The following is a 14,608-nucleotide window of genomic DNA, read 5'->3' as shown; positions in this document are numbered from 1 at the left end:
TATTAAAGAAATAGTATAGCCGCCCGGCAATACTCGGTTTTTTCAATAAATAGTATAGTGGCGTGACGATTCTCAATTTTTTAGCTTTTTCTTTAAAAAGGAAATAGTATAGCCGACCGGCTATACTCTTTTTTCTCCAATTTTTTTTAAAATGAAAGAGTATTCGGTTTGTCCCAAAATTTTTTTAATAAACCTATTTTTTTACAAAATCTTCAATAATACACACAAAATTCACGTATTATACACATAATTATCACATATTATTGAATATTAAAAAAATTAAATATACTTCATCCATGAGTCGCTTATGAAGCATGAAGGTACATATAATCCCAACAATCTCAAGAAGCATGCTTTCAAGGGTGATCAATCGAAGAAAAATATACATCAAGGATAGATTATCTTAGTGAAGAGGATTCATCAATTGTTATCAAGAAACCAATTCACATGATGCTCACTTAGAAATTATTCAATCATTTGTTGCTATTAGAAATTATTCAATCATTTGTTGCCATTAGAATTTATGTTCTTGGGTATCTTACACAATTTCTCAACTTTAGCTATATGCATACAACCTAAGGCGATCAATTAAAGGAAGTAAACACATAGCATATGATTAATTTAGTAAAATGAATTGATCAACAACATCTAGATATCCATAAGTTCAGAGCATCAAAATAAAAGGGTAATCATATTTAGGGCTTCAACCTAAACCCTATAAAAATAAGAAGTTACATTGAAACTAAGAAAATACAAGAAATAAATAAAATGAAAAAAACTAAAAACAAGGAGGAGAGAAAGAATTACATCTCAACCCCTTGGATCCTTGCCTCAAGGCTTCCCAAGATTTTCTCCAATTATCATGCCATTCTCCCCTCTCCTTGTTTGCTTCTTGCTCTCCTCCTCCTCTAAAAATCAGAAATTTCAAAGTGTAGAGAATGATGAGCTTCTTGCTTGGCTGCTATCCCTTAGCTACCTTCTCCTCTCTCTCTTCCAACTCATTACTCGATAGGATACTTCACTTTTTACCCAAAGTTCCAGGTGAAGGCGAGTGCCTTGAATTTATTTGGCATGGTAAGTATCAATCAGTAGTTATGGCCTTCCGAATTACAGGTGGTCTCCTTCGTGATGCCGACCTTCATACTTTGGCGACGTGGGACTGTTGTGTTAGGTTACTCTTCCTACTTGGTCTTCGGCAAGTGGTGGTTTTGCTTCATCATCTGCGGAATGTGTGCTCAGCCATATATGGTAAAAACAATGTCAATTTGGTTTTCCACCGATCAAGGAAAGACCTAATCCTAACAAAGGTAATAACAGTCCAAGTCCAATAATAAGAACCTACCATATAATAGAACACTAGGTTCACCGATTATATGGTTACTAGCCCACATAATCTTTCCCATTGGTATATAGTGGACTTATGAGTCGCACACAAGCTCATATAATAATGATGTAGTCCGAGAGCTGTTACATAGTGAACAACATTACCCAACCGTGAATACATTATTATGCCTATGTTAGTGATACTGTAAACTTGATGCAACAATCAGGGTTCGTGGGAAGGGGGAAGGAAAGGACATATAAACGAGTGAAGGAACTTGCTAGTTCTGTTAATTGGCAGCTACATTAATAAAGACATAAAATATTGTAAGATTTGTCTATGAATTATGATGGAGGCCAATTAGTTTGAGATGAACAATAGTTGAGCGTTACATAATTAGGAAGCTTCATAAATTGATCAGTGAATCAGTGATCGCATATTTAACTTAGAGTGAGAGTCAAAGGTAGAGTTGGAGAGGGAAGGAAATAAATAAAAGCAATGTCAAAAGGAGTCCCCAAATCTACAGTAGCACAGAGAGAGAGAGAGAGAGAGAGAGAGAGAGAGAGAGAGAGAGAGAGAGAGAGACATATGAGAGAGTGGTGGTGGGTCAGACAGGACAGGAGACAGGGGACGACGAGATACAGCTAGCAGACCGTTTGGCGACGTGACCGCCTAATTCCACATGTGCCCAGTTGTTTATCTTCACCTCAATTTTTTCTTTCATTATTTTATATAACTATAATTACTTTCACAAGAATTGATAAACTATTGGTCAACATTTTTTAATAATTCAACGTTTCTTGTTTATTGCTCTGGTTTTACTATATTTTTTTTCTTCGTGTAAGTAAATTAATAAAGAAATAGATAAAAGAGAAACAACAATGAAGGAGGTTGTTGAATTGTGGTTGATATTTTTTTAATCAGAATTAGGAACAGCCATTGGTTAGATCGATGGTTCCAATCTTTACATATTCAGAAGTTCGGATATCCGTAGATCCTCAATCCAGCTATGCGTATTTTCGTCTTTAATGGTGATCTTTTTCTATCTTGTTTTTTTTTATCCCGCCGTCAGTTTTCTTCTTCTGTCCAATTATTTACAGTTACAGCAGCCAGCAAGATCCCTGAAGGAATCGCTGATTGGCCCAGAATAAATATTACGTAAGCAGTTTTCTGTGTTATCTAATTAACGGCAAGCAAGCAAGCAAAGAGTTGAGTTTTTAAGCGAGGAGTTGACGCGAGAGAATCGTTACCGTTAGAGAATAGTGTACGAGTTGTGAGTAATAATGACGCAGCAGCAGCAGTTGTGTCGGCGGAGATATTGATAAGACTTTTTTTAATAAGAGGGAAAATTAAGGATGAGAGAGAGAATGTTGTTAGTTAACTCAGGAATAATAAGAGAGAGAAGAGAGTTTTCTTTCACTACTAGAAGAACTAGAGTGAATGAGTTCTGACTTGACTTGTTCTGAGGTGGTAATTAGGTTTAAGTTAATTTATTAATTTTTTATTATCTGAATTCTGATTTGAGTGAGTGAGTTGAGTTAAAAAGGAAACAGATGGCTTGTACTTGATCATCTGTGAGCTGATCGGCGTATATTAATATGTTTTGGTGACCAAAACAAAAATTACCGAGCAAAGGGAAGTTAAACGAATTGAGCGAGATGAGTGAGAAGCAAAGAATGATAAGAGAGAGAAAAGCCAGAAGAGGAGGAGCAGCAGCAGCAGCAAATCTTCCTTGATATTTCCAAACTGAGTGTGAGAGATAGCTAAAGAAATTGTAGCAACGCTGTCGCTGGGCATAGTTGTAGATGTGGGAGTAGCTAGCAGCTACAATAAACAAGGATAAGACGGGAGATCGATCTCTAGCTATCTGAATTCTGAAATGGAGGCGAGTGCTGGTTTAGTTGCCGGCTCTCACAACCGAAATGAGCTTGTCGTCATCCCCCGTGAACGTGATGGGGAATCTGCTGTAATGCTCTTTAATTTGCTAACTCTTCCTTCCAACTCTTCATTGCTTTCTTAATTATCTATGTTTACATTTTGGTTGGTAATTTGTGGCTGCTGCTGCTGCTGCTCTTTGTGTTGTTAATTAGTTAACTAATATAGACTGTGTATCAATTGTGAATGAATGAATCTAGTGTAACTGTTGACGTGTTGGTTTTGTAGCCGAAAGCGTTGCAGGGGCAGATTTGCCAGATTTGTGGAGATGATGTAGGCCTGACTGCAGACGGGGAGCTGTTCGTGGCCTGTAACGAGTGTGCCTTTCCCATTTGCCGCACTTGCTATGAGTACGAGCGCTGCGAGGGAAGCCAAGTCTGTCCTCAGTGCAAGACCCGCTTCAAACGTCTTAAGGGTAACCACCCTAACTAATTATACCAATTTACTACTACTACTGCTACTCTCATACTTGTAAATTTTAATACTACTACTGAATATATAATTGAATATTTCATAGCAATCAATCAGTTAATAATATTGGAGATTTTATGGGTGCCAGGGTGTGCCAGGGTGCAGGGTGATGAAGAAGAAGACGGTGTGGATGACTTGGAGCACGAATTCAGTTTTGATGCAACAAGGAGCAGACATGGTATGCAGCAGGCGCTTGCCGCAGACGCAATGCTTCACGGCTACATGAGCTATGGCCGTGCCTCTGACTCTGATTTCCCTCAAGTCCTTCATCCCATGCCCCAACTTCCCCTCCTTACAAATGGTCAAATGGTACTTTCACATTCAATTCAATTCTCACTCAATTGAACAAGATTGCTTTCCTAACTCATCGTTTCCATACTTTCCTTCTTCCATGCTTTGCTTGTTGCTTTAATAATGCTTGTGAGTTGTTGGCGCAGGTTGATGATATCCCTCCTGAACAACATGCTTTGGTCCCTTCTTTCATGGGAACTACTGCCAGAGGCAAAAGGATCCACCCTCTTCCTTTCTCAGATCCTGCCTTTCCAGGTAACCATCTCACTCAGCAGTCTTGCCTTCCTTCACATACTCCAAATCCAATTCTTCTTGGCTACCTGCCCTCTTTATGTTAACTTGAATTTTTGGAATCTATCCTTTTTGCAGTACAAGCCAGATCCATGGATCCTTCCAAAGATCTCGCTGCTTATGGCTATGGTAGTGTTGCTTGGAAGGAAAGGATGGAGAGTTGGAAGGAAAAGCAAGAGAAATTACAGATGATGAAACATGAAAATGGTGGCAAAGATTGGGACTATGATGGGGATGGGAATGGCCCTGATCTACCACTGTAAGTGCTCCTCTGCAGTTTTGCTCCTCTTTTCTGAGGTTGTGAATTGTGTTTAGTCATTGTAGGGCAATTTCTCTACATACGCCCCTAATGAATGCATATTCAAATACAGAGTGAGAGCTAATATGATTTAAATTTAAAATTAGCCCAATTTCTCTCCTCTAAAGTTAGTTATTAATATTCCCATTTCCTATACCATAATGCTTGAAATATGCAAGGATTGCTGATCACTGGAAATTATTTGTGTCGCTCATGGGTCAGAATGGATGAGGCAAGACAGCCCTTGTCAAGAAAATTGCCAATTCCATCGAGCCAAATCAATCCTTACCGAATGATCATCATGATTCGACTTGTTGCTCTTGGATTCTTCTTTCATTATCGGGTCATGCATCCTGTGAATGATGCATATGCGTTGTGGCTCATCTCAGTAATTTGTGAGATTTGGTTTGCTGTTTCATGGATTCTTGATCAGTTCCCAAAGTGGCTTCCCATTGACAGGGAAACTTATCTGGACAGATTGTCCCTGAGGCAAGTAATCTGAATACAACTTTCCTTTTGGTCTGCATTTGAGCGCATTTACAGTTCATGCTATTTCTCCATTTTTCAGGTATGAGAAGGAAGGCCAGCCTTCACAACTTTGCCCAGTTGATATTTATGTCAGTACAGTTGATCCGTTGAAGGAGCCTCCTTTGGTGACTGCAAACACTGTTCTTTCCATTCTTGCAGTGGACTACCCTGTCGACAAGGTCTCATGTTATGTTTCAGATGATGGTGCTGCTATGCTGACATTTGAGGCACTGTCTGAAACATCTGAGTTTGCTAAAAAGTGGGTCCCTTTCTGTAAGAAGTTTAGCATAGAACCACGGGCACCTGAATGGTATTTTGCACAAAAGATAGATTATCTTAAAGATAAGGTGCTTCCATCATTTGTGAAGGAACGGAGAGCAATGAAGGTAGGGAGGGTTACTACCAGTTGATACTTCCTTCTTACTCATTGCAGAAAATATTAGTAAATATTCCACTTACTATTGTTGCAGAGAGAATATGAAGAGTTTAAAGTTCGAATCAATGCTTTGGTTGCTAAAGCTCAGAAGGTTCCAGAAGAAGGATGGACGATGCAAGATGGAACTCCGTGGCCTGGAAATAATGTTCGTGATCATCCTGGGATGATTCAGGTTTGTGACATGAGAATTTGATGTTGTATTGTACACATATAATTCCCGTGCATTTTGGCATAAACCAGTTTATATGCACCTTCTTAGGTTTTTCTCGGCCAAAGTGGAGGACATGACACAGATGGGAAAGAATTACCGCGCCTGGTATATGTTTCTAGAGAAAAGAGACCTGGGTTTAACCACCACAAAAAAGCTGGAGCAATGAATGCTTTGGTAGGTTAAATTGAAATAGAGAGAGAGAGAGAGAGAGAGAGAGAGAGAGAGAGAGAGAGACAGAGAGTTCTTTGGAAATCCATATTCTGAGCAGTTGATAAAATTTTGTGTATTTGTTGTCTCTCTCTTCTTTTTCCTTTGGGAGTTACATTTTCTTGTCATCTTGTATGTCAAACAGGTGAGAGTCTCAGCTGTTCTTACGAATGCACCTTACTTGTTGAACTTGGATTGTGATCACTATATCAATAATGGTAAAGCTCTTAGAGAGTCAATGTGTTTCATGATGGATCCGTTGGTAGGAAAGAGAGTGTGCTATGTCCAGTTCCCACAGAGATTTGATGGTATCGACAGGCATGACCGATATGCCAACCGAAATACAGTGTTCTTCGATGTATGCTTCTATGTCCAGTGAGACATCTTTGTTTCTTTTTCCATTCGTTTGTGTTCTATTTCAAATTTGACATGTAAGTCATCATAAATAACAGATTAACATGAAAGGCTTGGATGGGATCCAAGGGCCTATCTACGTTGGGACTGGATGTGTCTTCAGAAGGCAGGCTCTCTACGGTTATGATGCTCCAAAAACAAAGAAGCCACCAACCAGGACATGCAACTGCTTGCCAAAATGGTGCTGTTGTGGATGCTTTTGTTCTGGAAAGAGGAAGAAGAAGGCCAACAAACCTAAGACTGATATGAAGAAAAGGAATTCCAAGAAGGGAGATACAGAGGCTCTGGCAGCTGTCTGTGCTCTGGAGGGTATCGAAGAGGGCATTGAAGGTAAACCCTTGCCTTCCATAAAATTGGTCTCAATCTAGCAGCCCTAACTTATGCCAGGCAGGTGATAGAGATAGGTAGATGTATGTTTGCTACCTTTGTACAGATAGGTCTTTTTATAAATGGTAAATACACCAAATTGTTCCTTGTTTCCCAGCAAACTTGTTTGCCTTTTGACTTCAGAAGTCCTTGTCAGGTGTTGAAGTTAAAAATTTGACTCTGATGTCTGAGGAGAAGTTGGAAAAGAAGTTTGGGCAGTCTTCTGTGTTTGTGGCATCCACCTTGCTAGAGGATGGAGGGACACTGAAAAGCACCAGCCCAGCATCTCTGCTTAAAGAAGCCATCCATGTCATTAGCTGTGGCTATGAAGATAAAACTGAATGGGGAAAGGAAGTAAGATGGTGATCCCATTCCTGTGCTTATATCTTGGTATAATTTTTTTGCTTGCTCAGTTAAACTTTCCTTCCAATCCAGGTTGGCTGGATATATGGTTCAGTTACAGAGGATATCCTAACAGGCTTTAAAATGCATTGCCATGGGTGGCGATCCATATATTGTATCCCCGCAAGGCCTGCATTTAAAGGGTCTGCTCCCATTAATCTGTCTGATCGTTTGCACCAAGTCCTTCGGTGGGCCCTTGGATCAATCGAAATATTCTTGAGCAGGCATTGCCCTCTTTGGTACGGGTATGGAGGGGGTTTGAAGTGGTTGGAACGTCTGTCTTACATAAATGCTACTGTGTATCCATGGACATCCATTCCACTTCTTGCTTATTGCACTCTACCTGCTGTATGTCTGCTAACAGGCAAATTTATCACTCCAGAGGTACATAAAATTTGATGGAGAGCAGTGACTTACTCTACTTTATGACTTACTTACCACATGATAGGTATCTAGGATTATTTTTCAAACATTAACTTATATTTTTTACTGCAGCTGAGCAATGTTGCTAGCTTGTGGTTTCTGTCTCTTTTCATTTGCATCTTTACAACGAGCATATTGGAAATGAGATGGAGTGGCGTTGGCATTGATGAGTGGTGGAGAAATGAGCAGTTTTGGGTGATTGGAGGGGTGTCAGCGCATTTGTTTGCTGTGTTTCAAGGGCTTTTAAAGGTTTTAGCTGGTGTTGATACAAACTTTACTGTGACATCAAAAGCAGGGGACGACGCAGATTTCTCGGAGCTTTATGCATTTAAGTGGACGACATTGCTCATCCCACCAACCACACTGCTCATAATAAACTTGATAGGAGTAGTCGCTGGAGTCTCCAATGCTATAAACAATGGGTATGAGTCATGGGGGCCTCTGTTTGGTAAGCTCTTCTTTGCCTTCTGGGTGATTGTTCACCTCTATCCTTTCCTCAAGGGTCTGCTTGGTAGGCAGAACAGAACTCCTACAATCATTATTGTGTGGTCAATACTGCTGGCTTCCATCTTCTCCCTTTTATGGGTTCGGGTTGATCCATTCTTGGCCAAGTCGGATGGCCCAGTCCTGGAGGAATGTGGATTGGACTGCCATTAACACCTCATGTTGTGTGCCATTCATATACAATCCTTGTGCAACTGGCTGGCGTATGATACAAACAAATTATAAAGTTTTGTTATGTGCGTTTGAGTGAATGTGATCAGTGTTCAGTGTTCAGTGACAGACGGGTCTGCAAGCTGTAGATTAAATACATGTATGGCACGGCACGGCACGGATCTCTTTCGAACAGCTCCTTCCCTTCTCTTGTGTTCGGTTATTGGTTTTGGTTTGGGAAATTCTAAATATCAAGTCCAACTCCGATCCGAGCTGGTGTCTGGCTGGCTGCTGTCTGTAAACTTCATAGGGTGGTGGTGGGAGATTGTTCCTCCGATACTTATTACTTCCAGTTGATAAATCGTGTCTGGAAAGATAAGGTAGGTTGTTGAACCAGAACAAGACCACACTGCGTTTGTGTATTATTCTTGTTATTTGTCACCAGTCTCTGTATCTCTCAATATTCGATTCACAATAACAGCAGGCCACGGCGTGCTGCATGCAAGTTGTAACTATAAAAGCAATTTTGTGGAACGATACAAAATGTTGGGGCTCATTGTTTGCCCTTTATAATAGGGTCGATATCCATTTAGGCCACGTTTGGTAACTAGTATTGGATTGGATACTCCTTATATTTGAACCATGTTTAAGGAAGAAAAGAAATTTTTTTTGGTCAACTTCAAGGTAGAAGATGGATTACTCATGAAGAAAACTTATCTTATCTAATCCCCAAAAAATAGTAGGATAACAATACCTTATTACTAATTTCTCCTAATTGCCCCCAACATGGAAAGTCATTTATCTCTACCGTCATTTTCCTCCTTCAATATATACCCAGGCAAAACCTAGCGCCCCCCTTTTCTTCTTAGCACCGCAACCTCCCCTACTTGGACTCTTTTGTGGGGCTGGTCTTATTTTGTGTTTGAGCCTGTTTGGCTATGTTGGTGGCTGTCTCTGAGAGTTGGTGGCTGTCTCTGAGAGTTGGTAGCTGTCTTTTAGAATTGGTGGCTGTCTTTGAGAGTTGATTGTTTCTCCTGGTGACTGCTTGGACCTTGTGCTCTAGGCTGAGATTATATGTCTCAAGCCGATTTTGTGTCCTCCCTTCTTCGCCAAACACCCCCTTTAACCAGATTTACTTCTCCCACAACATCCCCTCCTACTCTTGCCTTCTACTTTTTCCAGATCTGGTTTCTCCATTGGGATATAGCAACTACTTCTCTAAGCGCTTTGTCGCATCGTTATCAGATTGTATATAGAGCTCTTGCTACGGTTCTAGCTCTAGTGCTTGCACCAATACTCTCCATTCCCTTGATTTCAATCGTTTGGTATATACCATGCTGGTGTTGTGATTGGTTGGTGTTTTCTTCTTGGTGCACAAGTGGACTCGAGTGTGAAGCAGAAAGTGACTCTTGGAGGAATGTTCTTGTGCTGATGTGTTTCTGTTTTTTTGGGAAATTTTGTTCTTGGCGTAAGATTAGTGGGTCTCTATGTGCAACTATGCTGACTTATGTGGAGGATGTGAATCCCCCTCCTTTGTGGCCATATTGGTGCGGTAGGTGCGTTCTGCGGTCCCTTTGTGGTGACGATGGCTCGATTGTATTTTGTTTTGATTTTGTGTGGGGAAGATTTGTTATACTAGACTGTTCTGGTTATTAGTTTAATCTGCTATGTGCTTGTGGTACTTTGTTTCTGCATTGGCATTTTCGGCCTTGTATTCTCTGTTTGTTTCCTTCCCATTTTTGGGGTTTTAATGAACTTTGATTGACCCAAAAAAATATATACCTTAGATTTAGTGACTTATGCAATCCAATTCAATCCTAGACACCAAACTGGGCCTTATATCTCTGCCTTTACATTCTCTGCATTTACATCTCCCACGAAGACATCAAATTGATTTTAATTAGTTAACGTAATCCAATTATGACTATGTTTATGGATTTCCTTTTTATGACTCAACTAAACTAACAAGCAAACAAAAAATGATTAAACAAGCAAAGCGAAGTATAAAAAATGGGGTGGTGGAGGCGGGCATATGCCTTAATGGTTTTCAATTAGTCCAAGGACGGAACCAGAAATTTTTCAATGGGTAGACTAGCTAAAGTTATTAGCTTAAAATTTAATGATTATTTTTTTTTATGCCTACAATTTCTATAGTCGTTCTAGAAATAAAAGTAAACATTAAATCATATAAACTACGTTAGTTCATAGCTCCATAGACTAATTTTCAATATGCTTTAACATAAACCAAATAGAGTTTAACACCATAGTGGCTTTGTACTTGTTTATGTTCATTTTGGTCCATCAACAAAATTTTTCATTTCAATGGTCCTTCAACTCTTCATTTGGTATCAAAACGGTCCTATTGTCAAAGTCTGTCAATTTTATTGTTAAATTGAAGGGTAAGAATGTCTCTATGAATTAAAATAGTAATATATAATAAAAAATTAAAGGAAAATTTCACCAGTCACATGGCTTTTTTTTTTTCGGTGAGATTGACCTAACAATTAATATAAAAAATTCTCTATTGTTTAAATTAATTTTAAAAAAATTTAATCACATAAATATAAAAATAAAATAACAAATTTTTTAAAAGAGTAAACAAACCCAGATTTATACAAAAGCACTACCTCGCATCCCAACTCCACAACCTCCCCCCTCTCGGCCTCCCTCCAAACACCCCTTCGCCTTTTCTCCCTCATGACTTGACCACATCATCCCTACCCGCAACCCACAGCCCCAACCCCAAGCCCCAGGATTCTAATTTGGGCAAAAAATTGAGGAAATGATATTGCCCAAAACTCAAGAGAGAGGGACGTTGAACACACTCTACTTCTTTGATTTGGGTTTCATCCGATCTATCACCAAAGCACATCAAAACCAGTAAGCAAAACATGGTGTATTACAAATGCTCGACCACTCTGATGTGTATTGCAAAAACCACCCTCTAGGATGTTGAGAACCCATTTGCAGGCCCCACCAGGTGAGGTTGCGGCGGAGGAGGTGCCGTATGGGACTATAGACGGCAAAGTCATGTTGTGTTGGTTGCTGATTATGTTATGGTAGAGGATAAAAAAAAAACATAGGGGAGGTGGGGGAAGGGGGTGGAACGGTAGAGCAGAGAGCTGAGGGTTTACTTTTTTAATATTTTAGTTTATATGGATAGTTTTATCCCTCAATTTAACAATAAAATTGATAGACTTTGACGGTAGAATCGTTTTGATACCAAATGAAGAGTTGAAGGACCATTGAAATGAAAAATTTAGTTGATGGACCAAAATGATATTGGAGCAATAGTTGGGGGACCATTTCGGTTAATAACCCTATCAATAAAATACTATCGTTCTTTATCAAAAACAAAAAATAAATACATATTAAATGCAACTAAAAAACACATATGATCAAAACGAAAATATGTTCAATAACATAAATGAAAGTGAACCTATTTTAATGTGTATTTTTATTGTTGCCCTCCAACTAAATTTATTTTAAAAAATAAAAATAAATTTGGACTTTTTATATTTTTCCCTTAAAAAACCACACTGGGCTGTAGCCCTTAGGCCTCGTATGGTTCATGGAATAGATTTGAGGGGAAATTATTTCCAAAGGAATGGGAATGAAAGATTCTTTTCCCACGTTTGGTAATGTCGGGAAAGTAACTGGGAGATTTCACTTTATTTCATTTCCCATGTTTGTTTTGAGTAGGAATGGAAAACAAAGTTTGTATAATTTTCCAATTATACCCATATTAAATCAAATAAAAAGAGAATCCATTTAATGATACGTTGTAATTATATATTGTTCATAGGGACAAAATAGTCATGAAAATTATGCATTGAATGTTGGCTCATTTTCCCAAACTTTCCCATGAGAAAGGAAAACAAAACCCAAGTTCAGAGGAGGGCTTCACTTTCCCCCAACTTTCCCATGTGTCAGGCAACCATTTTCCATGTCTGGACTTACCAAACATGGGAAAGCAATTGAATTCCCATTCCCAAGCCTCCTTTCCTATGAACCAAACGGGGCCGTAGTGTGGTTCCGCCCATGAATTGGTCTATTTTTTTTCTTGGCAGGAAGATCTATGAATGAAGACTTGAAAAATAGATTGCTTGAATCTTTGAAATAAAATTCATAGCATACAAGGTGCCTCTCAAATAAAATAGTTGTGTTTATGCTATTCCCATTGTAGCTGTGCACATCCCCTCAAAAAAATTATTAAAAAAATAAAAACAAGGTTGGCAAATAAAATCAAAATAAATGTAATTATAGCGATTTATAATGAACCTTTAGGATTTGAAGAAGAGTCCCAAGGCGTTTGGAGTTACAAGGTGCCCCTAAATCCTAAGAAATTATAGAATAGTACGGTGTCATCACGTCAGCTGGTGATACTTCCACTCAAGATATGTCATGTGTTATTTTAGAAAGTAAATAATTATTCATTTTAGATGTGACACCCTGATCCAATTTTAACAATTTATTTACTATATTTAATTTATTTAATTGTGAAATTATAATTTTGCCCTTGAAGTAAGGTCACGATAGTCACTATTCAATCCTTAAGGATTTTTGGGATTTGAGGGGCACTTTTGCATAGAGCTCGTTGATACAAGTTCGTAGACACATAGTGGGCTCAAATCAGAATTTTAACGACGAAGTTATGATCAACGGAAGTGCAGTGGTACAACCATAAATATTTCAAAGTCAGATTTTAAAAACCCAGCAGCTTCTCTCTCTCCCCCGACTGTCTCTGCTCATTCTCTCTCTGTTCACCCATTTTATATATGTTCTTGTGATGGTAGGGTAAAGTTTTTTATTGTCTCGAAAATCATGGACTGGTCAACAAGTCAACTTTCTTTTGTGTGTGAGCGTATCACTGCTAGCAATGAAAATCCTAATAGACTTCTTAAAAATAAATAACTTGCGCCCCAAGTTACTGATTTCTAAACAAGCGATTTGTGAATTTGGGTGAGGAATATCTCCTAAGTAAGTTCTTTTCTTACCTCAGATTGGTGAGGACTTCACAATTTTTCACAGTATAAAACTGGTAGTTCTGGCCAAAATGAATGATAAGAAAGTGGACTATTTTTAGGCAAAATTGCCTTTTACAAAGCTCAAAAGGGAAAACCAACTCTAAAAAAGAGAAAAAGTGGTATGGACTTCCATTTATGCATGGATAGATGCTTTTGATTCGGGTTGGACTGGGTATGCTTGTGCTGGACTGGACTATCAACACCTTCAACTGTCAAGTTTCAGTTGTAAATTGATACCAACGTTCGAATTTGGCTGAGCTTTACTCTATTTCAAGCCCTGGAAGGATTTTTGAATGGGCAGAATTGGAACTTCTTCAATCTGGAAGAGGCAGAAATGGCTAGACTTAATGATTACTGAGCTGGAGTTGCACTGTGGTACATGTTCTGCTTGATCAAGGCTCTCCATAAATTTGTTGAGGTTTTCATATTTGTAAAACCTGAACTCTGCTTGGTTTGGCTTTTGTTGAACCAAATTTGTAACGAGAGAGATCTCGCTTTGAATGACTTATTTCTCTAAGTCTGAACTGAAGTTGGGGATTCTGGATTGTAGCTGGCTTTTTCTTGTGGCTCAATGAGCTTTTTGGTTACTTCAGTGTTTTGAAGGTTTTTTTTTAGATCAAGTGATCATTTTGAGTTTTTGCTTTTGATTGATTTTTTTGGCTGTCCTCGATCTGTTCACCTCCTCTCATATTTATAAAAAAAATGATGGAGTGGGGCTTCTAATCTTTTAATAATGGGCGGCAAAATTTTCCGAGAGAAAGATCTTTTATTTTAAATGCAAAGAAAAAGGGAAGTTATCTTGTTCTGGCAGAGAAGAACCATTAATAATCAATTTCTATGGATGTCTTTTCCTTGCTTTTCTGAAGGAAAGACGTACTCTTCTTTGTTCTCTGTTTGTTCTTGGTAAAGAGAAAGAACACAATCTGACGTGTTGGTCAGTTTGCTTTTCTTGTTTGAACAACTCCCTTGCTCCCCACTTATCTCTTGAGATTGTAGTTTGCTTATCTCTTGGAAAGATCACCTGCTCTAATGCAGAATTATATACAAAAGGATTTTGATCTTTTAGCTGTAGAGTTTTAGAGAAGTCTTTCTGCTAATGATCTCCTTTCATGAATTCCCAATCAACTCTCTTGTGATAATTGAAATTGTTGACTTTTCAAAGTCAGGTAGTCACGTGTATTTTATGGTTATTATTAAAGTATATGGATTTGGTGATATTGGGTTGTTTATGAAAGTCTATTGTTTTAATTGTGGAATATAGTATTTTCATAGAAATTTATGCTTTTGTGAGTTTATTTTCTTGATACTATGAATAGATAATTGGGTACATTGA

General features: G+C 38.6%; 1 protein-coding gene across 2 annotated transcripts; it reads left to right on the top strand.

The window, feature by feature from the left end:
- LOC18775669 (probable cellulose synthase A catalytic subunit 3 [UDP-forming]) lies at positions 2,238 to 10,014 on the top strand. Of its 2 annotated transcripts, XM_020563690.1 has the most exons (14): positions 2,238 to 3,287; positions 3,485 to 3,671; positions 3,816 to 4,036; positions 4,165 to 4,273; positions 4,388 to 4,568; positions 4,830 to 5,096; positions 5,176 to 5,521; positions 5,606 to 5,743; positions 5,831 to 5,956; positions 6,135 to 6,347; positions 6,442 to 6,733; positions 6,927 to 7,123; positions 7,205 to 7,555; positions 7,667 to 10,014. In XM_020563690.1, exons 1-14 carry the CDS (start codon positions 3,201 to 3,203, stop codon positions 8,249 to 8,251), a joined length of 3,300 nt encoding a protein of 1,099 aa, XP_020419279.1. In that variant the 5' UTR covers positions 2,238 to 3,200; the 3' UTR covers positions 8,252 to 10,014. The 2 variants fall into 2 exon arrangements, with proteins under 2 accessions (XP_020419279.1, XP_020419280.1); XM_020563691.1 differs by lacking the exons at positions 2,238 to 3,287; positions 3,485 to 3,671; positions 3,816 to 4,036; positions 4,165 to 4,273 and having other exon boundaries at positions 4,457 to 4,568; positions 4,787 to 5,096.

This window comes from Prunus persica, chromosome G5 (assembly GCF_000346465.2).
Source record: "Prunus persica cultivar Lovell chromosome G5, Prunus_persica_NCBIv2, whole genome shotgun sequence".
In the NCBI taxonomy this organism is placed as follows: domain Eukaryota; kingdom Viridiplantae; phylum Streptophyta; class Magnoliopsida; order Rosales; family Rosaceae; genus Prunus; species Prunus persica.
This window is presented reverse-complemented; position numbering and strand designations above follow the sequence as displayed.

Bases quoted from the DNA above. Each gene is read 5' to 3' on its own strand.
- LOC18775669 (XM_020563690.1), top strand. From the start codon at position 3,201: ATGGAGGCGAGTGCTGGTTTAGTTGCCGGCTCTCACAACCGAAATGAG. The intron at 3,288-3,484 runs GTAATGCTCTTT...TTGGTTTTGTAG, and splicing joins AACGTGATGGGGAATCTGCT to CCGAAAGCGTTGCAGGGGCA. The intron at 5,744-5,830 runs GTTTGTGACATG...GCACCTTCTTAG, and splicing joins ATCATCCTGGGATGATTCAG to GTTTTTCTCGGCCAAAGTGG.